The sequence below is a fragment of the Camellia sinensis genome, chromosome 4, assembly GCF_055761805.1.
Source record: "Camellia sinensis isolate YWXY chromosome 4, ASM5576180v1, whole genome shotgun sequence".
In the NCBI taxonomy this organism is placed as follows: Eukaryota; Viridiplantae; Streptophyta; class Magnoliopsida; order Ericales; family Theaceae; genus Camellia; species Camellia sinensis.
The window spans coordinates 218202917-218228896 of NC_138964.1; the positions used below are offsets into that span (position 1 = coordinate 218202917).

Consider the following 25980-nt stretch of genomic DNA (forward strand, 5'->3'; position numbering starts at 1 on the left):
TTTTTGGCTTTTTTGGCTATTTTAGCCTGGGCTTAAAAGTTTGGTTTAGGAAGGGCTTTTTGGCTTTTTGGCTTTTTTGAGTTTTTTTGTGAGAGAAGAATGTAATGATTATGGGTTGAATGTGATGTTTTGTTTGTTATGGCTAAAATAGCCTATTTTGTTTTTTGTGGCTAAAATAGTCAAAAAAGCCTGCAAACCCACTTGCCAAACACAGGCTAAAGCTCTTTTTTTAAAAGTCTAAGGGTAGGCTTGGTTTGAGTTCGGGAGATGAGTTTTAGAGATAAAAAGTACAAAAAGTTATTTGGTTTGGTTTTTTTCAAAAGATGTTTTGAAAAATTATTTTGAGAAAGAATTTTGGAAAAAATAATTGATTTGATGTGTATGAGAGAGATTTGTTTGAAAAACTTGTAAACCAAACAAATTTTGAAAAAAAAATTTAAAAAAATTTATTTGATTTGATTACTTTAAAAAACTTATTTATAAAAAAAAAAATTTAAAAATTTTTAAGAAACACAAAACAAGACCTAAATTATTTTTCCCATACTCTCACCTCACCACCACCCCACGGCCACCACCACGCCAACACCCAACGAACGCCAACCCAAAAGCAAAGCCTTGATAGGGTCCGGAGTTGTGGTAGCCTTTCCCTGTGCTGGAAAAACTGTCTAATCAATCAGTTTCAAATAATCAATGAGAGTTTATCCATCCACCCACAAAAAAAAAAAAACCTCTCTTACATGTGGGGTGAGCAAGGATCCTCTAGAGTGATTTTTCCCTAAAGTTTCTTAAAGCGCTACAGTGTATGGTTGAGATTTACTGACAAGTCACATCAATTTTTCTGATGTGACTTGCCAATAAATCTCAACCATACACTGTAACACTTTAGAAAATTTTAGAAAAATTTTACCCTAGAGGATCCTTGGTGATGTGGGGTGTTATGAAAAATGAGTAAAAAATTAGGGTATGTTTGGTTTGTGTTTGAGAGATGTGTTTTAGAGATAAAAAATACGAAAAATTATTTAATTTGGTTTTTTTTCAAAAGATGTTTTGGAAAATTATTTTGAGAGAGAGTTTTAAAAAAAGTGATTGATTTGATGGGTGTGTGAGAGAGATTTGTTTGAAATTTTTTTTCGATTTACAAGTTTTGATAAATTTTTTTAAGAAAATTTGTTTGATTTGATTACTTTTAAAAACTTATTTATAGAGAAAATTTCCTAAATTTTTTTTAAAAATACAAACCAAACGAACCCTTGATTTCTTAATTTTTTTTTAAATTTTTTTTTATCTTTTTATAAATAAATTATGTGAAAGATAATAAAATTTAAAATTAATAAAAATATAAAAATTGATTTTTTACCAACGTCCAAAAGAGCACATACATACCTTTACCTTTTTTTTCGCCGGTGAGTCGTCATCTTTCTGAATACAGCATCATTGCTGCTCTCTTACATGTCACCTTTATACTCCAACAATACTCACCCAACTCATAACTCTCGTCTACAGCCAACTCATCTCTCTCCCTCTCTCTCTCTCTCGCTTTAATTTCATACACGCGGAGACTCGCAGACTCTTTTCTCAGTTCTCTGAACCTTTCAAAGCTTAGCTGACCATGGCGGCTCGGAGGATCTCTTCTCTGCTCTCTCCTTCTTCTCTTTCCTCTCTCTCTTTCGGTAACCCATCTCTCTTTCACTTCTGTGTATGAAAAGCGCGAGTTTATTATGACTTTTAGGCGAGTCTAGTGTTGGGGAAATTGGGATTGATCGTTACTTTTCAAATGACAATATGTTGGATTCTGTTTTACATTCTTCGAATCACAATCATATCATTCTTCTTGTTTTTTTTCCAGTGATTTTGAAGTTTCTGCTTCAGTGATATTCCCTGAAAGAATACTTAAAAATTTTCTCAAAAAGTTTTATAATTAGATTCCTTTCCAATATTGATGTGGGTTGAGGAGCAGACACCCGACCCTACTATCAATTTTGTAAAAGTATCAGTTTTATAATTATTAGTTTTTTTTTATTTTTTAATGCTAAATCTTGATGTTGTACTCAAAACTATTTTAAGCTAGGAAGGTGAGTTGGTTTTTTCATTTTTTTTGTTTTTATAAGAAAAAAATAAAATAATTATAATTTAAATGTGATATTTTATTTTATTTAACTAAAATAATCAATTTTATCTGTCTAAATTAGCCCAAACGGTAGCAGTATGACTTTGTATTTTATTTTACCTACCTTCTCTTTATGCTGTGTGCGGCTGGAATTAGGTTATGCTGTGTGCTGCTGGAATTAGGGAAGAGATTTGCAAAAGAGAAAATACGAATAGAGTATATTTATATTTTATCTAATTTTATGTATATATATATATATATATTTAAATTCCTTCCTAAATTTCCTAAATAACACAGCCTTATAGTTTCACCTACTCCGTTAATGTTATCCCGAACATATTTTTTTATTAAAATCAGGTTAACACAAATATAATCCTATCGGTTAATTTTTTTTATCTTATGCGCCTTTCTTTTTATTTTAAATTTATTTGTTTTTAAAAACTTGCTTTGTTTAAATGTTTTTGCTGTAAAGCTCCTTTATTCTGAATTTTTTATATTCATTTTTTTGGGGGGTAACGGCAAGGCTGCACGTCTGTAATTTCTTGTTACTCTTGGGAAAATTATTTGGTACTCCATGCGCCCTCACCAATCATCAATCTTCATCATTTATTATGTCCTCGTGTTGCCCAATCAATCAGTAACACCACAAAATCATAATATGAATCTGAGTCAAATATGTTTGGAATAGGAAACAATGTTTTTATTTAATTGTTCATTATATCCCAGCTATGAACATGAATACAACTCGAACTTTCTATGTGTGTTTGTGCTGTATTAATGATCTTAACTCTCTGTTTAGAAGAGAAAACCAAATGTTTTGTTGGTGTAGCATTTCTTTCTTTTATGTATCTGTAATGCTTGTTTTCATACTGAAAGTTGAGTTAGCTTTCTCTACGCGGGTAAAGTATTAGAATTTGCCTGAGAATATGTATTCATTGGTTTCTTTCTGATCTTTTGCTCAGACTCGAAGGACTTATTAGCAAATAGATAATAGGTTACATTACGTGTTGTGTATGAGGATATTGAACTGTGGCATTCTTTTAAAAATGCATATGTTAAACACGGATGATAGTCTGTAATTGTAAGTATTATGAGGCATGTGATTGATTGATGGCTCACTGATCAAAAAATTGTAATTTCAGGTCGGTACTCTAACTGGGGCAGAGGCATCAATAGGTTTAGTACCGCTGTTGCATTTGAGGAACCAATCACACCGCCTGTTCAAATAGATTATACCCAGCTTCTCATCAATGGACAATTCGTGGATTCCACATCAGGTGTGTTATCATCCTTTGATTCAAAACACTAAGTAGATATTTTGGTTATGATACCTTTTACAATATATTGTAGGCCTTCAAGTTTCTATCTTGATGTTCCTTCAATTCAAGAATGTGTAGTGAAACTGAATTTTTGCAAATTGTATGACTATAGGGAAAAAATTTCCAACCCTGGATCCCAGGACAGGAGATGTGATTGCTCATGTCGCTGAAGGTGAGGCTGAAGATGTCAACCAAGCAGTGTCTGCTGCTCGCAAAGCATTCGACGAAGGACCATGGCCAAAGATGACTGCTTATGTAAGAATATCACACATTGATCATTTGCTTTGTACTTTCTTTCCTTTTGTTTCCTTCTTTATTCTTATTTTAACTTCAAACAATTTTGAAATATGAGTTACGTAATGTAATCTTTGTTGTTAAACTTTTTCAGGAAAGATCACGAATAATGTTGCGGTTTGCTGATTTGCTTGAGAAGCACAGTGATCATATTGCGGCTCTTGAAACTTGGGATAATGGGAAGCCTTATGAACAGGCTGCAAATGAAGAAATACCATTGTTGATACGCCTTTTTAGATACTATGCTGGTAGGGGTGATCATAAAATTTATTTTGTGTCATAGATCTATATATTTTCTTGTTAAGTGATTGGTGTCTGAGGCTTGTCTTTATAATTTTCTTAGGTTGGGCGGATAAGATTCATGGGCTTACAGTTCCCGCTGATGGGCCATACCATGTCCAGACCCTGCATGAACCCATAGGTGTTGCAGGACAAATTATTCCATGGAATTTTCCTCTTCTGATGTATGCTTGGAAGGTTGGGCCCGCATTAGCGTGTGGTAATACTGTTGTACTGAAAACCGCTGAACAGACACCATTGTCTGCCCTGTATGTGTCGAAGTTATTTCATGAGGTAGGGTTAATGATCACATGTTTGTACATGCGTGCGTGGCCATATCCTTTTTTCTTTGTTCATCTCATATGTGATCACATGTTAGGCTGTAGCTGTATCTTTTTTCTCTCGTCTAGTTCGTTGTGTCTCTTTGGAAATCATATTGTACATTTGTTGAAAGTTCTGATTTGGTTTCTTGTTTTTTATGAGAAATTTTATTGTAAAAATCAAGCTAAGCTAATTGATATAACTGTTTCAATTTCCTTTTGGTGTGAAAGGCTGGACTTCCTCCTGGTGTTTTGAATGTTATTTCTGGCTTTGGTCCTACTGCTGGAGCAGCACTGGCTAGTCATATGGATGTGGATAAGGTACTTTTAGAAGCTTCGAATTCTGCTTCTGAATCCCAAATTGAGAAAGATGATTTATGAAACATATTAACTGTGACATTGACGTATCTACATAAATCATGTTTTTTAAACTTGAAAGTAAGCAACATCCTCTTTTATGGTCCAACCCATCTAAACTATCATTTTCGCGGATAGGGGTTTGGTGAAATTCAACCTCAACAATGGTTTAAACCCATTCACCCAAAAAAATGGTTTTAACCCTGCTGTTGTCTTATTTCTCATGGTTTTTGCCTTTATACCTTTCTTAAAAACTGGAATAACTTCATATAATCTTTTGGGTTAAATGTTCACCTCACTTGGGCACTGATTTCATATGTGCTAGCTTTGATGCCCACTTATTTTGGTGGGAATGAAGTTAAAAATTTATGGAGTTCAAACAATAATCATGATCGGGACAGAGGCTTGTTGAGTTGAGTTGAAATAGTAATCATGACATTACATACCTCCTTTGCAGCTTGCTTTCACGGGGTCTACTGACACTGGTAAGATTGTACTTGGGTTAGCAGCAAAAAGCAATCTTAAGCCAGTGACTTTAGAGCTTGGAGGGAAATCTCCTGTCATTGTGTGTGAGGATGCTGATGTTGATACGGCTGTTGAGCTCGCACACCTTGCCCTGTTCTTCAATCAGGTTTGTTCTCGTATCTCTTCTGTATAACAAGCTGGAACTGTTTGAAGTTCTTACCATAATAACATGATTACATTTATACTGCTTTCTACAGGGACAGTGTTGCTGTGCTGGATCTCGTACATTTGTACATGAACGTGTGTATGATGAATTTATAGAGAAAGCAAAGGCACTCGCTTTAAAACGTGTAGTTGGTGATCCCTTCAAAAAGGGTGTTGAACAAGGTCCTCAGGTAAAACTTATGTGGACCTAGTTGTACTGCTTTTCCCTAAGAACGTGAGGAAGAAACTGATTTCATTGTGGCAATTTTAAACAAATTCAGATTGATTCCGAGCAGTTTAAGAAGATTCTGAAGTACATTAGGTCTGGTATTGAAGGCGGTGCTACTCTTGAATCTGGAGGTGAAAGATTTGGGTCCAAAGGCTATTATATTCAACCTACTGTTTTCTCAAATGTCCAGGTAATCTGCAACCGCCTTTGCAATATGAACCACTATGAAAAACAAAAGATAAGTATGACTAACTTGATTTTTGACCCTTTTCACTGATTAGGACAACATGTTGATAGCAAAAGACGAGATATTTGGCCCCGTACAGTCCATCTTGAAATTCAAGTGAGTTTGTGAATGATCTGAGAAATTTCTCGTTTATACTTCTCTGTAATGCTTACTTTAAACTATAATAGGGATCTCGACGAGGTGATTCGAAGGGCAAATATGACTCGCTATGGGCTGGCTGCTGGAGTTTTTACTCAGAACATAGACACTGCCAACACTTTGACGCGTGCATTGAAAGCTGGGACAGTTTGGATTAATTGCTTTGACATCTTCGATGCTGCAATTCCTTTTGGTGGGTACAAGATGAGCGGGCAGGGAAGAGAAAAGGGTATCTACAGCCTTAATAACTACCTGCAAGTTAAGGCTGTTGTTACTCCTTTGAAAAGTCCAGCATGGTTGTAATTTTCTCTCTCTGGTTTTCCGTCTCAGTAATCAATAAGTATGAACAAGAAATGGTATATCATCTATATGTAAGGTTGAATCTTCTGAATAATAACTACTGTTACATAAAATTTGTATCATCTATTTATCTTTGCTTCATTTTGTTTCTGAGTTTTGTAGAACCAAACTTTGTTATTAGTTAGGGGTTTCTGTAAAGCCATTAAATTCTAGAAATAAGTTTGCGGTTATGAACCTGGCTCTGTGCGCCTATTTGGTATTTATTACAACAGAAACCCAACAAAATTTTGTATAATTCTATCTCAAAATGTGAAAAGCTACTCAAGAATTCTCTATTATGGTGTTGAAGGATGATCTGGTGTAGCATAAGGAGTAGAACCTGTCTCCCTTGTTGACATATTCAGGGCCTCTTCCAGTGTTTGGACAACTTGTTCCATGGATGGTCGTTTTTGTTTCAGCGATGTGCATGACACAGCTAGTTTAAATGTCATGTCAAAAGCTTCTGACGAGTACTCTGCATTGAGTTTTGGATCCACAAATTCTACTATGCTGCCACCTCTGATGAGAGATTTCGCCTGAGCATGAGCACCAAAAAATAATAAAGGAAAAAAAGAACAACGTAGTGTATATGAATGAAAGTGGAAACTCACAAATTATGAATAGATGAACAACTGAGAGGCATTAGTGTCTAACCATTTTGTCAAGTGAGATTGGTCTATTGAGATTCATGTTTATAACCTTCTTCCCAGAAATGATCTGCAGAAGTACTATCCCAAAGCTGTAGACATCACCTGAAGAATTTACTTTGCTGTTGCTTTGGTACTCAGGATCAACATAGCCAAAAGTTCCTCTTACTTCTGAGCTCGCATAGCTTTCACCAGGGTCAATAACCTTCGACAATCCAAAGTCTGAAAGTTTGGCTTCAAAGTTTGTCCCAAGGAGTATGTTTGTTGGCTGCAAAAGGGAACAAAAATATTTAGCATTGATCAGGAAAGAGAAATGAGAGGGTCTATGGCATTGGGACTGACCTTGATATCACGGTGAACAATGCATCCTTTGGGGTATGTGTGGAGAAACCAAAGTCCTCGCGCACTATCAATTGCAATCTCGAGCCTTTGAATCCAGGTGAGTACTTTATCCTTCCCTGTTGTGTATGAATTTTGTACTCAGAAGTGATATAATGAAATGCAGGTATGAAATTGAAAGAAAAAAAGAAAAACACTTCATGATGATATTACCAAAAAGCCACTCTGCAAGGTTTCCATTCGGACACAGTTCATATACAAGGAAAAATTCATCTTCATTTTCACAACAACCCAGCAAAGCCACGAGGTTTGGGTGTCTGATGCATGAGAGGCTGCTAACTTCCCTCAGGAAAGTCTGTACATGTTTGTCGTTGAAAATGTGCTTAACTGCAACAGGCTTCTTATTTGACAGTATCCCTTTATATACCTTTCCTGATATTACAGTAGAATTAAATATCAATTTTTACACAAGCGATAAAGTTTCATTTGGCATTAACATGAATTTCATAAATATGAACCGACATTTATTCATGTTGACATAATGCTTTATGTAGATGCTCACCTGCAGTTCCTTCCCCGATGAAATTTGATTCACTTAGATTGTTTGTGGCAGCATAAACCTCCCTAACTGAGAGTTTTAGGTTACCGGATTTGTCTGGTAATACACACTTGGATGCTGTTGAGCAATATAAGTTTATATGATATGCACATGCAATATCAATTTGGTAGCTCTGTATGCAAGTGTAAAATAGAGTAAATTACCATTTTTCCTGGGTGCCACGTTTGATTTATACCACTTCTTTTTTAACATGACCAATGTAAAGAAAATGATAATCGCTGAAGCCCCAACGACACCTGCAATTATCCCAATTTTATCTGTTTCTATGTTAAATTTTCATGCTGTAAGAATAAAGAACATCCCATATGAAATGTTGCATATTTGTTAGTGTAACTGGTGATGTGATGACAAGAATCACCTGAGTTATTTTTATTGTTTCCTGTTCTATTTTCTGCAATATTTACTGTTGCATTTTCTGCAGAAACTAACAGGTTAGCTAGAGATGTTTATACCACTTCATACTTAGATGGTGATGGGAAAAAACAAAAGTGTAGCTTATAATGCATACATGGTTAGGAAAAATCTAGAGATTTCATTCAAGGAATTTAAGCCACTCACCAGTGTAGTTGTCCTGCTTCCCAAGGCATTTGTAAATTTTTCCATCCCACGTCCGATCTTCAATCTGACTACTTGTTAATGATACCAACACAGCAAACCTGCATAGATCAGATTCAGTCTCCGCAGGTTGGCCATTTTGATCTGAGTGTGTTCCTTTTATGTCTTTCCAACTCCTCACACAATCACGGCATGACTGATTCTCTTCATCAGGGCTCAGAAATTGGCAATTTTCCCGTAAATTTCTGAGTTTATCTCCCAACTTGTGAGTGACATCATCAACAGAGAAATCGGAACAGCCACCACTGCCACTTGTCAGTTTCTCAATCCCACAACCCACGATCACTTTAGTCAAGCAATCCGTCTGTTCAGTGTCATTCAAGAATATTTTACCTGTTTGATTCGCCCGCCATCCCAACACATTGAGGTAGTCATTAAATGCTCCTCCACAGCAGCGGTTATCTAGGAAACCTCCCCACTCTCCCCATTCACAAGTTGAGCTATTTGGGGGTGGAATAATTTGCAAATAAAGATCACAATCGCTGGAAGGCTGAGAAACCGAAAACTTGATGGTGGTGGTCAAGATGAAGATGTAGATAATAAAGCATAGTTTTGGGTATTTAGTGTTATGAGTGTACAATATGGATTCATCCATATCATATGGTCCTACTATAAAGAAACCATAAAATCTAGAGTTTGAGGTTTCTGAGGCATGAATTCTTGCATTTATTATGCAAACAAAGACAAGAGGGCAAAGTTTTTTAGCATAGATCTTATATTTGAGTTACTCTTTAGAAGAGAACTTTGTTGACTGCAGGCTTGTTTGCACTACAAATTTTTGGAATTCCAATGATTGGAATGTGGTGTTGGATTTGATTTTTTGCATTTTCAAGAAAAGTATAGAAAAATTCATACCAGATCAGATCGTGTGTCTGTGAGGATATGGGACAGGATGACAGCTACTTTTTAGGTACAGAGGATCCCATGCCTATTACTAAATAGAATTTTGTAGGCAGAAAATGATTGAGAAAGTTTCGGATGCACCGTCCGATTGAAATTTTTTAATAATCAAACAAAATCACAAAATTTGTCTTTAGCTTGCATTGACAAGGATGTGGTTGCCGGCTAACAGAATCTCAAAGGAACAACAATGGGCACCATATTCTAAATGTGTTTTGTTTCTTAGGTTTATTCTTTTCTTTTGGACTTTTACAATTCCTTTTCTTTTCTCATCTACGTTGTGAAAGAAAAAAACAAGACCTCCATAGTTTAATATTCAATAATGGCCTTTATAACATTAATTAACAGCTAGTAATCATCCTGGGAAGTTTAATACTCATAATGGCTTTCATAACATTAATTAACAGCTAGTGATCATCCTGGAATATGCCTGCAACTAGGAAGACATTGTAGCCTATGAAATTACTAATCAAGAATTTTAAAAATGGCGTAAATGGGAATCTATATTAATTACTATTGTAAATTGGTCATTATTAGCATTGACAATGTAAAATTTGTATATGAATACACAGCAGTCTCTTGGATTTTACTGTCATTCCAACTGTCATGATTAGTTCAAGGTTCAAATTAGTGGGGGCACAACAGAATGAATGGGATTGAGCTTTCTTTGGTAGTTAGGTGTGTCTGAAAGTGAAATTGTTTAACTACAATGATTAGAATGAGATACTGTTTACTTCTCATTGGTGCTTGAAAGTCAATGCTAATTGACAGTTAATGCTAAGTGTGCAGGTGGGGAGAAGAGGGGTTGGCGGCCTTGGGGAGGGGGAGGGAGGGGCTGCATATAGGGAGGAGAGGGGCTTGCAGGTGGTGGCCAGGAAGGGTGAGGAGGGGCTGAGAGTGGGTGGCGAGGGAGCGCCAGGGAGGAGGTGTTGGGGAGAGCTGGTGGCAGCGAGAGAGGGTGGGAGAATGGGTGAGGGAGGTGGCAAGTGGGGTAGGGGGTGGCAGCGCATAGCCATCGGCCTGTGGGGGTGGTGGGTGGGGAAGGGGTAGGTGGGTTGAGTAGAAAAATAGCCTGCACTGATCTGGGTTGTTTGTGCTTTTTCGGGAGATAATGGATGGAGGAGTTTGACATGCAATTGAGTCACTTACGACCTCATTATTTGGGGATCTGTACAAAACAAAACATTATCTTTGGGGCTCAGTATTATATGAACCTTCTTGGATTTTTTTTTTTTTTTTTTTTTGGGGGGGGGGGGGGGGGGGGGGGGGGGGGGGTTGGGGGTTGGGGGAGGCATCGATGAAATATTCTGAATATGGGATAACAAATTTTCAGGTTGAGTTTTTTGGATAATGTTTGTGAATTCCTTGAAATTGACGTACTTGTATTTAAAATGTCTGATATGTTTGAAACCGAAACTCTATACTTGAACTCGTCTGCTTCCCAAACTTCATCCATTTCAACATGATTGGTGCAGGACATATCTGATCAGCAAACAAGTATTTTAAAGTTGTGTCCAGGCACATCCACCTATGCACACGTACTTGCACACTTGTATTAATGCAATTTCATTGTCGGATGAAATATATTTCTACTACTCGTGATCATTGTGAATGCTCGTGTCTAGCCTTTTCTTATTCTTCCTATTTGTTGCTATGATAGAAGGATAGGTTTTTCACCATACTCATGGTGTTTTTAATGTATACCGATAGAAGGATAGGTTTTTCACCATACTCATGGTGTTTTTAATGTATACCGTTTTTGTCAACTTGATTTCCACATTTCATTAATATAACAGAGTGGGATGATATTAAGGGAAAGAAACAACACAGCAATGGGAAGATGATTGGGATGACGATGATGTCAATGATGACTTCTCTCTTCAGCTGAGGAGGGATCTGGAGAAAACAGTGAGAAGAGCTATGTTCATATACCATCATTATCATCCTTATGTGTACTAAGTTACACTTGCTATGAAATTGATCTAAAATAGCTGGATTACAGGGTCTTAATTTTGTAAGTATGTCCTTTTTATGTTGCGGGAACATTCTACTCTGAAAAAAACTCTATATAATGGTTTCGGTCATAGGCATGTAACCTATTGTTTCATGGGTTTTCAATTGTTGGCATATGCATATGCAGAATTTTGCGTAGAACACTTCTCTTGAGACATTAGTTGCAGTGGTTTGAAATTTTACAAAAGTGAATAATTAGGTGCTTTGGGACGAGGAAGTGTTGAAACTCCATGAAACCCTTAAAATGCTTGTTAGAGATTTGAGAGTGTGCTGCACTGGTAGGTTATTTACAGTTAACTGGAGTCTAGAGGTAAGTGGAACATTCGTTCATATCTGCACAACCTTTGTACATTGTCAAATCTGAAATGGAGTTTTAAAATGCAAATAGTTGAGGACATAATTTTTGGAGATCAGAATCATTTTACAGGACTGTAAGTAGAAACATGAATCTAAATCTAAATGATATTACATGGTGGTAAACATGAATCTGAATTGAAAAGCTAGGTACCTTTGATTGTGGCTTTATTAGTTCGTACAAATCAAATAAGGTTGCAGAAACCTGATCACCTTTTATAGAATTCATTGAAGGATTACCCTATTTATAACTGGAAAACTATTTTGTTCTAGTATTAGTGCAAGAAAAACTTCGCATCAAGACCAGAGCTTCGAACTGTCACCTCTTAGTGCTTGTAACTCATCAATAAGATGGTTCATTGGGTGCCAAGATGAGCCTCCTTCCTCCATAGCCTTCCTCACAGCCTCACCAAACTCCTCCACTTTCATCCTTGCCTCCTTACCCATCTCACCGTCCATGAGCTCTCTCACCATTTTCTCCAAAGCCTACTACTTAATGAAACCCTCACAGACCCATTGCTGGTTTCAACTCTCAGGCACACCTTGATCTCCTCCATCAACATCCTTTCATTCAAGTGCTTCTCTGCCACCATGGGCCATGCCAGTATTGGAGCTTTACCGCACACGCTCTCCAACACTGAGTTCCAACCACAATGACTCAAAAACCCCTGAACGCTCTCATGTCCAAGAATTGCCCTCTGTTCTCACTACGATGCCTCTCTGTAAATCATAAAGTATTATAACGCAGTGGGAAAAACATTTAGATCATACCTTTAGGTGATAGAATCTCGTGGGTAAATCACGTGCTTCCAGAATCAGAACAACGAACTCAGCAGTGGAGTGATACTACCAAATGAGTATCACCCACACAAGTCACAGTGCAAAATGGCTTGATCGTTGTTTAATAAGAAAGAGTCAGAGAGAGAGTCTGGGAAAAAAGGTAATGAGTAAAAACAACGAACCCAGCAGTGGAGTGATACTACAAAATGAGTATCACCCACACAAGTCACAGTGGAAAATGGCTTGATCGTTGTTTAATGGGAGAGAGTCAGAGAGAGAGTCTGGGAAAAAAAGTTATGGGTAAAAACCACATAACGTATCTGATATATGAATATATTATCTGAAATATATAATCAGATATATATCCACCAATATCTATCTATCCATTTATCCATATCTATTGATATGATAGATATAGATATCCTAAATAGTTATCCAAATAAGTTTTGAATTCAAATTCAAACTTATATGGATAAGGTTCAAAAGGTTCAAAGGGTTATGCCACATGGGCGCCCAATTTCTAACATCTCCCACTCGCACATGAATTGGCATGACACTGCCACATCTCTATCTCAATCTCCCCAAAAATGAACAATCTCATACTAGCCAATGCACCGTGTGACTGCTGAGAACACCTGCATGTGGAAGCTCTATACTAGAAACTCAAAATGAGCCAGCATAGAGACATTAACCCAAAAAGAACAGAAATAATGTCTCATATACCCCAGACCCATCTAATTACACCGGTCCAAAAAACATATCTAATCCCTCAAAAAAAGCATGTTTAACCCTCTTAATTCTTGCAATATATTCACACTCAATCCGCCTCTCATACAGAGCGATGTGAGTTGCCGGCAGTGAATATACAACAGTGGTGTAATACTAGATGATCTTCCCTTTGCCCTCATGCTATTTAGTTTAGGATTGACCGCTTTCCCAGTGATGTCCCTTAAGGCCGAATCATATATGATCGCAGGCAACATACCAAAGTAGCAGAACATTAACCTCTTACCTTATGACATAGTCAAAAGTCACAAAAGGGTACATAAATGAAAGTCATATCAATAATGACACGTAAGACTCACACGGTGAGGAAACAAAGATCCATTCTCTCACCTCATTACTCGGTCGCCAAGCACATATAGTATGAATACATGCTACGGTGGAGTAACTCTTCAAAAAGAGTGACGTCATATTCGATACACTGTACAGATATTAGTCTAGTCGCTTTCTAGCGCCTAACCCGAATTCTCTATTTGCTCGCCTTCCAAGCGCCAAATGAGATCACGCATCTGGCTAATCATAACAGGCACAACATGGAAAGTGGGTACTAACATCCATGTTTGGTCCTTAACACGACCTCATCTTGGTTGTAACAAAGGCGACATGCATAGTGGATAATTTAAGCCTCTCTTGGCTCCAAATAAAAAATAAATCACTAATCTCATTCTTGCTCGCTCCCAAGCGCCAAGGGCGATTGCTCGTGTGAATGAGCCAATCTTGCCTGCTGACATCATCATCTGCTAATCATTATGACACAAACCATAATAGTATCAATATCCCATCATCTCACAACAAATAAGTGATCAATCTAAAAATATGACCACAGCCTGCGTAATTCTAGATTCCAAGCATAAGCCTTATCAGCACCTCTTGCGATAAGCATATACAACGGAATCCACCATTTGCGCCTCACATGAAGTGGTTCAAGATCACTACTTCTTGTGCAATTACCTCTCTAAAGATATTTTGTTGACCAATTTGCCTTCATTCTTGATGCGCCCAACTAGCGCAGATGCGCTCAACTAGCGCATTGAATCTTATAAGGAGCAAATTAATATACTACTACTAAAGCATTCTATCCACAGTCTAATGAGCAAGGTCAATGTCTAAACAACTTAGTTGACCATTTACCAAAGATAACACTTATCATGCTGAATACGCCCACAAAGCGTACTTTAGGTCCCACAACAAAGAAAAGATCAAGGAATATAGGTCATTTGTTTCTCCCAAAGACAATCCGAGGATACACTCAATAGCTAAGGCTCTGGCTTTTACCGATAGGTAAGTCAATGGGTTTGCAATTTTGCATCTAGAATCATTCTAGGATATTCCTTATGTAAGTCATCGAAGATAAATCGAGAATTTTTCCAAAACAATCCCTAAGGATCGTACATCCGAGCATATAAATTACATCACCTATGTCCATCATATCTAAAATAGAGGACTGCCCACCCTAGGTGGCGACAACCTTATAAATTTCTGGCTCATAATGACTAAGTAAAGAAAAACTTCTTTTGGACCATTGATCATGTCTCAGTGGTCTTCATCGATCATCGTTGGCCTATCATGGCTTGACGAAATCTAAGAACCACTATTTGGATAACTGTTTTAGGTTATAAAAGATTTATTGGAATTAGCAACCTTTTTGCGCTCCTAACTTTTCACCATAAAAGCAGAAGGTAAATCCCTACGGATCTACTTATCCAATTCTCTAACGAGAAAGTTGGGTCACAATGTCTACAAATCAATGTTCTGAACTTATGTCAATCATAGCCTAAGTCGAAATAACCTCACTTCCCAAGAGGAAGTCTTCTCATGGTCTACACCTTCCTCAATGGTGCGACTTTTCGGTATCTAGCGAGCCTTATGCCTCAACAATAACTATCCAAATTACGCATAACTTTAGAACAGTTTTGCGTCATAATGGAAAGTCAACCAAATTATAGAAATGATTAATCCTCAAAGACTTTGTCTCAAATTGCATAACATTGATCCACTTTCTAAAAACAGGAGACTAGGGCCTTTGGCATTATCCTAGGCTCTTTATCATCTTGCGGAGCAATCATGAATGTTTCCTTCTCAATCACCCAGTGATGACGTGGAAAATTTTTATATTCGCAACCACGCAACTAAGAATGTAGAGTATTCTTCTCTAATGGAATAATCCATTAGTAGGCACATCACTTCCACTGTCCCTAGGATATTGGAAATTTCTTTCCATTCTCAACTAGGCTACATAAAGCGCTATACTTAGAATTCTCTATCTTGTAGAGTTCCAAAACTCTATTCACGTCACATTTACTAAGAAAACTTTATGTGACTTAGTTACACTATCACAAAGCGCTTACCTATATGCACATGACCCGGAAGGTTTACATGACCGCATACAATAATGCGCTACATGACCCTATGTGTTTACAAGACAACATACAATAATGCACTATAGAACCCTAGGTCTTAACTTCGCAACCTTATGAGAAGTAAAAAAAAAAAAAAAGATAAGCTGCTTAACGGTTACAGATCGCCCATAGATGACTCTCCGCTAACCCATTACTCAAATGGAGTGTAAAATCTGATATGGAGGGCACCTAGTTAGGGATATAGGCAACAAACTAGTGCAATTCCCAATTGGGAAACATTTTGCGCCATTATCCACCTAACATTAACAATATTTAATTCCTTATCTCTACTACACCATTGTGTTGTTGAGTACTAGGAATAATCAATTTTCTAAGCATCCATTTCTCTTCACAGAGCTTTCTAAAAAATAACTCAAATAGATACTAGCCACCTTGGTCAAAACTAAAAGCACGAAAGTTGTTGTCTAATTGATCTCAACCTTATATGTGCAATGTCAAAAATCATCTCAAAACTTTTGACTTATGGGAGATCAAATAGTCTTGACTCAGATGCGTATCGTAATCTATAAATGTGTCGAGATTGAGGCTCAGCTATCATACCTTTACACATATCTAGTCACAAATATCATAGTGGACTAAATGCGCCAAAACAAATGACCTTCTAACGGCTTTCCTACTTACTTGTGCGCACCTATTGCGAACAAAGTTACACATTCACATGAGAGCAGGATGTCATAAGCGAGTGGGCCCGAGAATGCCTACTCAAACCATCGTGTCATCATCTCATTAATGTGATTAAGTATAATAAGCCATCGGTTCATGACTAATGTCATAAACTAATTCCAATCATCTTAATGTGTCAGTTCTTGAAGACAAGTTTTAAAGGTTTAGGCTCAAGTAGGTAATGACTCACGACTAATTCATATTCACTAGATCATAAAAGGATGTCATGGAGATACAAGTGCGCCTAAGTCGCAAATTTAACTAGTAAGTGCTAATCCCCTGCACCTTCAAGTCAATTTATTCTCCATACACTTTACTGCATCTAGTTGAAAGATGACGATACTCCTCTTACCATCTCTGTTTCTCGCTTCATAGTTACTTGCAATTAATTCTACTATCCACAAGAAGGAGAGAATAAGCTATTAATCTATGACAGCTCCTGAAGTAACTTAAGTGCGAATTAGGCTAAAGAGTCTAATTCAACACAATGCTCTCACAAGCGATGCGTCAAATTCTTAGAGTCATAACAACCTTGTCAGCCTTGACTTTTTCATTATTATGCTGCAACGTTTGCGCTTAGTGGTAAATGTTATTCAAAACAAAACGTTAGCCTAGTAAAGGAATCACACAAAGAAGCACCTCATCATGTCTCACACTCAAGTGTGGAAACAGTAAGGTTCCAGACTTAGACAAGTTGGCCATGCTAATAAATTCTGCAGCCACTTGGAGCTAATCTTTTCACTTAGTGTTAATAGATTTTGCTGCTAGTAAGCGCTAACCTTTTAACTTCAAGTGATACTTCAATGCACACTATTATAGTGCATGAAATTTTGCTCCATCTATTTCCAATAATTTGGTAGAGAGCAAAACACTGCTCATACTGGCTACTCGTCTTACACTTAATGACTAATTTATTTAAGCTCACATTTTTTAGATGACGTGACTCTTGAATGTTACTTCATCCAATGATGCAACATCATTACAAGTCAAATTACAAAGTTAATCTGCGTAACTCAATAGTCAAGATCATATACAGATCTATTGAGGGCTTAATAATTTCATAACTCCAAAGCTCGCCAACCAAAGCTACGTAGCATGCCGCTAACCATAGCACACACATTAGTTTTTATTGTACCAAACAAGACAACAAAACCACGGCGACTTTGAGTCATATTTCCGTACTTTGGCTCAATTAAGGTCTGAACTAAAGTCTCCAAGACTTTTGCTTATCTAAAGAATATGATTACATTGTTCACATTTGAACATCTCTACTAAGTCTAGGTCAACCAATTAACTTCCATAAGCTAAGTCAATTTAGAGAGAAATTCGCATTGGGATTAATTTGATTAGCATAATATAATTTTGCCACAAAAATCTAAATTAAATAGTGACAATATTACATAAGTCGCAAGATCGAAAATTCGCTATACTCTTAATCATCTCTTGAGCCACAGGTGACAATTATCCAAAATTTAATTTAATTTATGCACAAAATATTGGTTTTCGGGTGTTAATCTATAAAGATTTCTCTCAATCGAATAACCTTCCACTGACTATTGCTTGTCTAAAAGCATGATAAATTTTTTTAATTTCATACAATAGCATCATAATGTGGATCCACAACCAACTCATGCTATGTCACAATTAATAATGGAATTTAAACAAATAACAATTAATCATGCTATTCTAATTACAACATATTAGAAACTTTAGGCAAAAAATAACAATATGTTGTATTTAATATTCAGATTATGCCATAATAGAAAGTATATCGCTTCTAAAAATTTCTGAAAATTTCTGAAATTTTAAATTACTAATAAACACATATAAAATTAGAAATAAATATTCCAAAATCTGGTAAAATGCAATAACCATACCAGTAAATAGTAAACTATAACCATAGTCTACAATAAAAAATTCAACCCTAGAAACTTAATCATGCAACACCAAATGCATTTTAAAGTAGAAATAATGAATTATTATTTCAGGAAAAATATTTTTTATTTTCATAAAATTTTGAAAATTTTACAGAAGATAAAAAATTTAATTCTGAGTCTAACGGTACCAACCATGCTTAAAACAATGCTATAACGAATTACTTATGACCATTTAACGCGATTTAGAATTTAAAACAAAACAAACAGTACCTTAGTACCAGCAGCCAAGCTAGCCAAGCCGCGGAGGAAAAATGGCGTGGCTCAGCGCGCGGCTCAGAGGCGGCTCAACAAGCGGCTCCGCGAGCGGCTCAGCACGCGGCTCAGCGCCGGCGCACCCGTGCGCAGCGCGTCTCAGCACATGGAGGTGCGTGCCCGCCGTTGATGGCATCATCCGGCGCGACGCGCCGCCTTCCGAGGTGTTTTCTAGTCCAATTTCGGTACTCCCGAACTCCATTTTTCACATAAAAACATTTATGGTCTCAAAAATAACGTTTAATGACCATAAAAATAAGGTGTTTTACACTCTCAATCTAATGAGAGTGAACATCTTCCTCCTTTATTAATATTCATGCATATATCATGTATATATATTTATATAAAAATATACACATATTTTAATGCATAAAAATAAGCACGAAAATACCCATATTGGCTCTGATACCAATGTAAATCATTAAATATTATAACGCAGCGGAAAAAATATTTAGATCATACCTTTAGGTGATAGAACCTCATGGGTAAATCACGTGCTTCCAGAATCAGAACAACGAACCTAGCAGTGGAGTGATACTACAAAATGAGTATCACCCACACAAGTCATAGTGCAAAATGGCTTGATCGTTGTTTAATGGGAGAGAGTCAGAGAGAGAAAGTCTGGGAAAAAAAGTTATGGGTAAAAACCACATAACGTATATATGAATATATTATCTAAAATATATAATCAGATATATATCCACCAATATTTATCTATCCATCTATTCTGTAACGCCCTCAAAAAAATACGTAAAACCCATCATTTTAGACATGCAATGATATAGGAAAATAACCATCTTTCCATTAATCAGAGTAGTTCTTACAAAAGTATTACATGTTAACAACAAAAGCAAATGCCCTACGGGCTTACAGCTTTCCAAGTTAACATTTGGTTACAAAAAAAGAGTGTTAACTCAATACATATTAAGCCCTTGGCTTGAATTTACATGTAATACATCAAAAGAAAGCAAACAACAAAAGCAGTCTGTCTGCCTCTAGCCTCCCAAGCTGTCTCCTTGGAGGTGGCATGCTACCTGTACCTGAAAATGATGTCCCATATAGGGTGAGCCACAGTCCAGTAGAAATATACTAAACCAACTATGAACAATGACAAAAATAACAACATTCGATAGATGGCCCACACTGATATTCCCACTTATAACACATCACAGTTTCATGACATTCAAGTCCATGTTACATTTCACTTCTCACTTCCTTTCAACTTTGAGTTTGAAAACAAGGCTCAGAACCTAGTCAAATAACTTAATGAAATTATGATCCATCTTTAAAACACTTTTGGAATTCATGACGGATACACATTTTGATGCTGTATCAATAATACATAAACCACTTCCGTCCTTCACGAAGGGTACACATTTTGGTGCTGTATCAATATAACATAGAAATACTTCTATACTTCACAATTGATAACGATATACATTTTAGTGCTATATCAAATCAATTTAAACACTTCCATAATCCACACTTGATACACATTGTAGTGTTGTATCAATGTCACACGAAATCCGGTTTAGAGGTCCATCTCCCATCTCCCAATAAACCGTAGAGTACATCCCCCATCTCCTCCCACACAATACAATGTATAGAAACAATTATCATATACAAATTCAATCAATCAATACACATTTTAGTGCTGTGTTGTACCAACCACCATATTCAATGGCTTACTCAATTGATTAGTTTTAGTTTGCCTAATCATCATGCATTGTCTACAACAATCAAGACTATCCTCCACCGATAGCCCAAAATATTTATTTCTAAACAGAAAATAAATGTATCAAATGGATACAATATCAACATTTCAACTAGGTGAGTGATAAATGATCCAATTACACCCTTTAATCCCACACATTTCCAATCTCAACATTTTTAATTCAATTTCTCATTTCTCAAAATTAATTTCACAAATTAATTTATCCACAATTAGGGCTTTTTCCCATAATTACAACACCAACCCTAAGGTTCCATTTTCATCAATAATCCCGACATCAAGTCCATTTTCCAATGTATTACATACTTAAAGGTTTTAACTTTGAAAACCCCTCTTGTGAAAATTACCCGATGACCCCCAAACTTTCTCGAAATCACCTAATAACCCCCAACATATCGAAATACCAAAATTCAAAGACAAAGCTCATAAGATGGAATAGGATATCCCTACCTCGAAATTAGAGCTCAAACGGGGAAGTTGAAGAAAATCAAAATGCTTCAAATACCAAGATCCACGGATCAAAATGAAGCCCTCGACGATCAACACCCTTTTTACAAAGGCCGGAGGATAGGGGGACACTCTAACTAGATCAAACTCTAGAGAGAAGGGAGATCCTAGAGAGAGAAGCTCTCAAAAAGTGTTTTTAGAAAGTAAGAGAGAGACAGAGAATGTAAAAAGTGATTTTAAAACGCCCAGCTGCCAACTGATATACGACATTCCCGCTCGAGCGTTAAGAACAAAAACCTGGACAAGCTCGAGCGCAAAGAGGCCCGCTCGAGCGCCAAGAAACAAAAGTAAAACACATCCGCTCGAGCGCGAAGAACCAGTCCGCTTGAGCGTAGATTTTCACCTCTTAGAACTTTTTCAGAAAAGAACTATCCGCTCGAGCGCTAACAAGCCCGCTCGAGCGCTATCCGCTCGAGCGCAACCCGCTCGAGCGTAGAAAACACACCTGCAGAAGTTTTGTAGGGACGCGAAATGCTGGAAGGGTGTAAATCCCGCTCGAGCGCAAAATGACCTGCTCGAACGAACTATTCAAAAAAACTGGGCAACAACAATGGGAGCCAAAGCTCTACCAACCTGTAACAACCAAGCCCAATACATCCTAAAACTCAAACAAATGGATTTAAAGGACGACAACAAGATAGATACAACTACCAACTCTACGGAACCGAGTCTGGAATACAACTGAACAGTAAAGGGATAACCGGGATCGCTGTATATCCATATCTATTGATATGATAGATATAAATATCCTGAATGGTTATCCAAATAAATTTTGAATTCAAATTTAAACTTATATGGATGAGATTCAAAAGGTTCAAGTTCAAAAGATTCAAAGAATTATGCCACATGGACGCCCAATTTCTAACACTCTCTCCTTCACTCTCTCTTGAAACACATCAGCAAGTTCTATTCACATTTTCTCACCACCCATAAGAAGTTCACTTTTGATTCTTCCAAACCAACTGCTATTTCATGAAACTGCTGAGGAGATATCTCTGCTTTGGACCCAAATGCTACGTAGAGAACTGCGCTTCCTTGGTCTAGGTTTTGGTCAAGCCACTGTAGCCACTGGATCAAATTCTTTAGTTCTTCATTTTTCATGTTCAGCCCTTTTTTATTAGTTTTAAACATGTCTGAATTCGATTATTTTTATTAGTTTTTTTTTTTTTATTATAGTTATTAGCTTTTGAAAAATTGAGCAAGTAATTAAGGCCATTTGCCTTTCAAACAAGTTGATGACTAACCTTATAGAGTGGGGTGAAAATTCTAGAATGGTATGATGATGGCTACATTTTGTTCATCAATTGACGTAATACACACATTAAGTAAATATGAAAAACTTTCATGTATAGCCTTCGTTTGGGAAGCTCAAATTTGGATTTTTTTTGATTATTTTAGTTACAAAAAAATAAAATAAATTTTTTAACCTAATAAGATAAAACATCACATTTAACTCATAATTATTACATTTTTTCTCTCACAAAAAGGCCAATAAAGCCAAAAATTCTTTCAAAACCAAACTTTTTAGCCCTCAAACTAAAATAGTCAAAAAATAAAAAATAAAAAAAATCAAAAAGTCAACCCACTTTCCAAAAGAAGGCATATTCTATTATGGGTGAATTACACTAATGGTCCCTATAGTTTGGGGCCTGTCTCATTTTGGTCTCTAACTTTTCAATTGTGACACATTTGACCTTGAATTTTGAATCTTGTTTCAAATAAGAACAATTGTAGATACTATTGGATTTTTCAAGGGTAAAATTGTCAATTTGATAAAATATAAATTAATTTGACATTAATAAATGTCAAAAAATTATTTTTAAATTTTTAAAAATTATTTCCAGCTACTAAAGATAAAATTATATAAAATTGATAAATCTTTTAGACATTTATTTATTTTTTTACCAAATTAATTTTTATTATGTATTTAGATGATGATCATGTAAAATTAATTTTTAAAAATTAATCTTGTAATTTTTATTATTTTTTATCAATTTTACATAATTTTATTTTTGGTGAGTAGAAATAATTTTTAAAAAAAATTAAAATATTTTTTTGACATTTATTTTTGTCAAATTAGTTTATATTTTATCAAATTGACAAATTTGCCCTTGAAATTAAGCAATGGTATGTTCAATTGTCCTTATTTGGAACAAGATTCAAAATTTAAAGTCAAATGTGTCACAATTAAAAAGGCAGGGACTAAAATAACATAAGGCACAAACTATAAGGACTAATAGTATAATTTACCCTTCTATTATTGTTATAATTTTATTTAACTAATATGTATGCCTCATTAGATGATAAAGATTATTATGATAGTATTATTCAAAAATTTAAATCTAGACAGGGTTGGTTGTTGTTAAAGGGGCTACTCCACCATCTTTGAATATAATAAATAAATAAATAAATAAATAAATAAATAATGAATCTGCTTGTTTAATGGTATTGCTCTAATAGTATAAATATTATTTTTGAACATACATAACATTATTTATTTAGATTAGTTGGACATCCCACATCAAAGAATATTCTCTTGGTGGGTAAGACATGCTGTACTGTGATTTTTTTATTTTATTTTATAGATGGGAGTACTGTGATTGTTAGTTGCGATATCTTTCCAATGATTCTATTTGCCACAAAAAATTAGTCAGAATTTTACTCCAAAAATGTTGTATATGATGTAGGTTAAGATTTGGAAGGTTGGGCTAGGGGTGGCGGAGGTGTTTAACTTGTCTAATTATGCTTTAGGTATAACATACTAGCATGATCCATGCTATTTTAATGTAGTTTTTTGGCCCGTGCGATGCTTATATTGGTCATAATGCTTATCAACCATGGATTTCTCTTCAAAATTGATGAAGTAAACTTCTCAAGGAGACTTGGATTTATCTAGTGTCAATTTTACTAGGACTCAGAGTCAGGAGTTGACATTTTTCTAATTAGACCATATATAGTATCTACTAATAATAGCCAAGTGATTTCTCCTATTTTGCAACTTCAAATTTTGTTAGTAAGTCTTTTCCAGAGATGGATTATGTGAAAAACTTGATGGAGGCGGTGAAATAGCCAGAAATGGTGGCATTTGAGATGTCTTTGAGAAATCAATGGGACGTGTTATTGAGTACTAGATCTATCAAATCTGAAAGCAATCAGCTGGAAACAACTCGATAGTGTGAAAGTAGAATAGAAAAAACATGACAAATGCATGGAGTCTCAAATATTTGTGAGGTGATTGCAGATGGATTGGAAGGGGTGTGAATGAAAACATTTGGGGATCAGATATCAATCTGTTTTGATGGTGCATTGATCAATGTAATTTGTGCGGATTGCTATTGAATTGAAGAAAGGCAAGAAAATAGCATGCACTGATCCGGAGTTGGTTGTGATCTAGGTTTTGGTTCAAATAAATATTTTATCTGTGGAGTTTGACATGCAGTTGAGTCATTTATCACCTCATTATTGTGGGGGATTGTACAAAACAAAACGTTATCTGTGGGGGTTGGTATTATTTGGCCTTTTTAAAATGTATGGCAAATTGTTAGTGTTATTAGTGTAATATTAGTGTAATATTAATGTAATACAGCTGCACTATCTAGCTGTCCTACTCATGTTGTTGTATAAATAATGTTGTATCTTTATGCTTTCGGTGAGTTAGCATCCAATGTACCCTATTTACTCTCCATAAATGAGAGTGTTGTAAATCACTTAATAAATCATCAATCATAATACATACAATTTATTTTCTCTGTAATTCTCTCTCTATCAATTTATCTTACATGGTATCAGAGCTATAGGTTAAAGATCTTGGTGTTCTTCGCTTCCGGTGGGCGGCAACCTTGCCTTGACCGCCCGCCGGACCTCAACCAATTGAAACCTCCAACACATACCTTGTCTTGACTGCCCACCAGACCTCAACCTATCCCGCTGCTGCGTCCTTTCTCGCCACTCCACTACATCTTCTAATCTCTCTCAAAATTCAGAAGATTCTGAAATTGAATCGTGAATTTTCTCGAGAATCTCCAAGAAAATCTTCATTTTAGATCTCTACTCACTGACCCCAGAACAGAGTTTGAGATTTCCTTTCAAATTTTTCTGAGTTTTTCTTTCAATGGCCCCAACACCTTCAGCCAAATGTTGTTGTTGTTAAAGACAACCCAATCGGGTTTGGATCCTGATCCGTTACAGTACTGGTGCTATCACTGCAACAAACGGGTCTCCATTGAAACCCGTGGTCGGTCACAAGTGCAAGAACGACTTCGTCGAGTGTTCTGTCCCCCTTCTCCCTCCGATCCTTCTCAACGGGTTGTCGCCGACATCGATCTCACCCACGCTGACATCGCCAGCTACCTCTCACCGGAGCTTAGTCTCCTCACCGACCTCTCCCTCTTGTGCTTTTCAACATCCTCCATTAGATGCACATACTGAGGTGTCATCTGAATCTGCTCCTTCACAAAATCAGTGCACTGCACCTATGAACAAGATACTGCACAACACCATTCACACACACGGTTTAGAGAGAGCGAGCATTACACCCAACACACCCACTCGAGCTTGCTCTCGGAATGACTAAACCAACCTCTCTCTCTCTCGGCAGTTTGGGTTAGGGAGAAGGAGACACAGATACACCATTGGAGCTACACACACATAGGCACGACTTGAGCTACAAACACAGCCATGGGTTGAAATGGAGGGCTTTGACTTTCTCTCTCTCTCTCTCTCTCACTCTCGGTTGGGAGAGAGAAGACACTCAAACCACACCACCGACTGTCACCACACACACATCAACCTCAGAGCTCTCTCACTCTCTCGGCACCTCTCTCTCTCGGACTTCCTCCTTTATTTTATTTTTTATTCTAAACAATATTTTTGAACAAACAAACCACCAAACCATGTGCTGGTTTTACCCAAATCAATGGGCCACCCTACACCCCAATCAATAACTCTTTCATATTTTATTAATCTAATGGCTGGCACCATCATGGGTTGGTTTGAACAAAACCGTGGGCCCCATTATCACTTTCTTTTATTTAATTTTATCTTCCTTTTTTCATTAAAAAAAAAAATCATCCATTTTCTCTCTCGAGATTTCCTTATTTTAACACTCCGTTGGTGCTTTTC

General features: G+C 36.5%; 2 protein-coding genes and 1 long non-coding RNA gene across 3 annotated transcripts; 2 read left to right on the forward strand and 1 right to left on the reverse strand.

Moving 5' to 3' along the window:
* Window positions 1-1358: 1358 nt before the first annotated feature.
* LOC114280942 (benzaldehyde dehydrogenase, mitochondrial) lies at window positions 1359-6372 on the forward strand. Its single transcript, XM_028223348.2, has 11 exons — window positions 1359-1670; window positions 3250-3384; window positions 3539-3681; window positions 3815-3968; window positions 4064-4293; window positions 4551-4640; window positions 5134-5307; window positions 5399-5536; window positions 5627-5764; window positions 5856-5917; window positions 5989-6372. The coding sequence occupies exons 1-11, from the start codon at window positions 1610-1612 to the stop codon at window positions 6260-6262; spliced, it is 1599 nt and encodes a 532-aa protein (XP_028079149.2). The 5' UTR covers window positions 1359-1609; the 3' UTR covers window positions 6263-6372.
* Window positions 6373-6594: 222 nt separating this feature from the next.
* On the reverse strand, window positions 6595-9113 carry LOC114280941 (putative receptor-like protein kinase At5g39000). The gene is made up of 8 exons (XM_028223347.2): window positions 8462-9113; window positions 8262-8318; window positions 8047-8139; window positions 7847-7960; window positions 7498-7716; window positions 7288-7403; window positions 6953-7213; window positions 6595-6834 (listed from the first exon to the last, which is right to left on the reverse strand). The coding sequence occupies exons 1-8, from the start codon at window positions 9111-9113 to the stop codon at window positions 6595-6597; spliced, it is 1752 nt and encodes a 583-aa protein (XP_028079148.2).
* A 1348-nt stretch (window positions 9114-10461) lies between these two features.
* LOC145789941 (uncharacterized) lies at window positions 10462-11569 on the forward strand. Its single transcript, XR_014328441.1, has 2 exons — window positions 10462-11086; window positions 11137-11569. It is a non-coding gene; the product is annotated as an uncharacterized LOC145789941 (long non-coding RNA).
* The last annotated feature ends 14411 nt before the right edge of the window (window positions 11570-25980 follow it).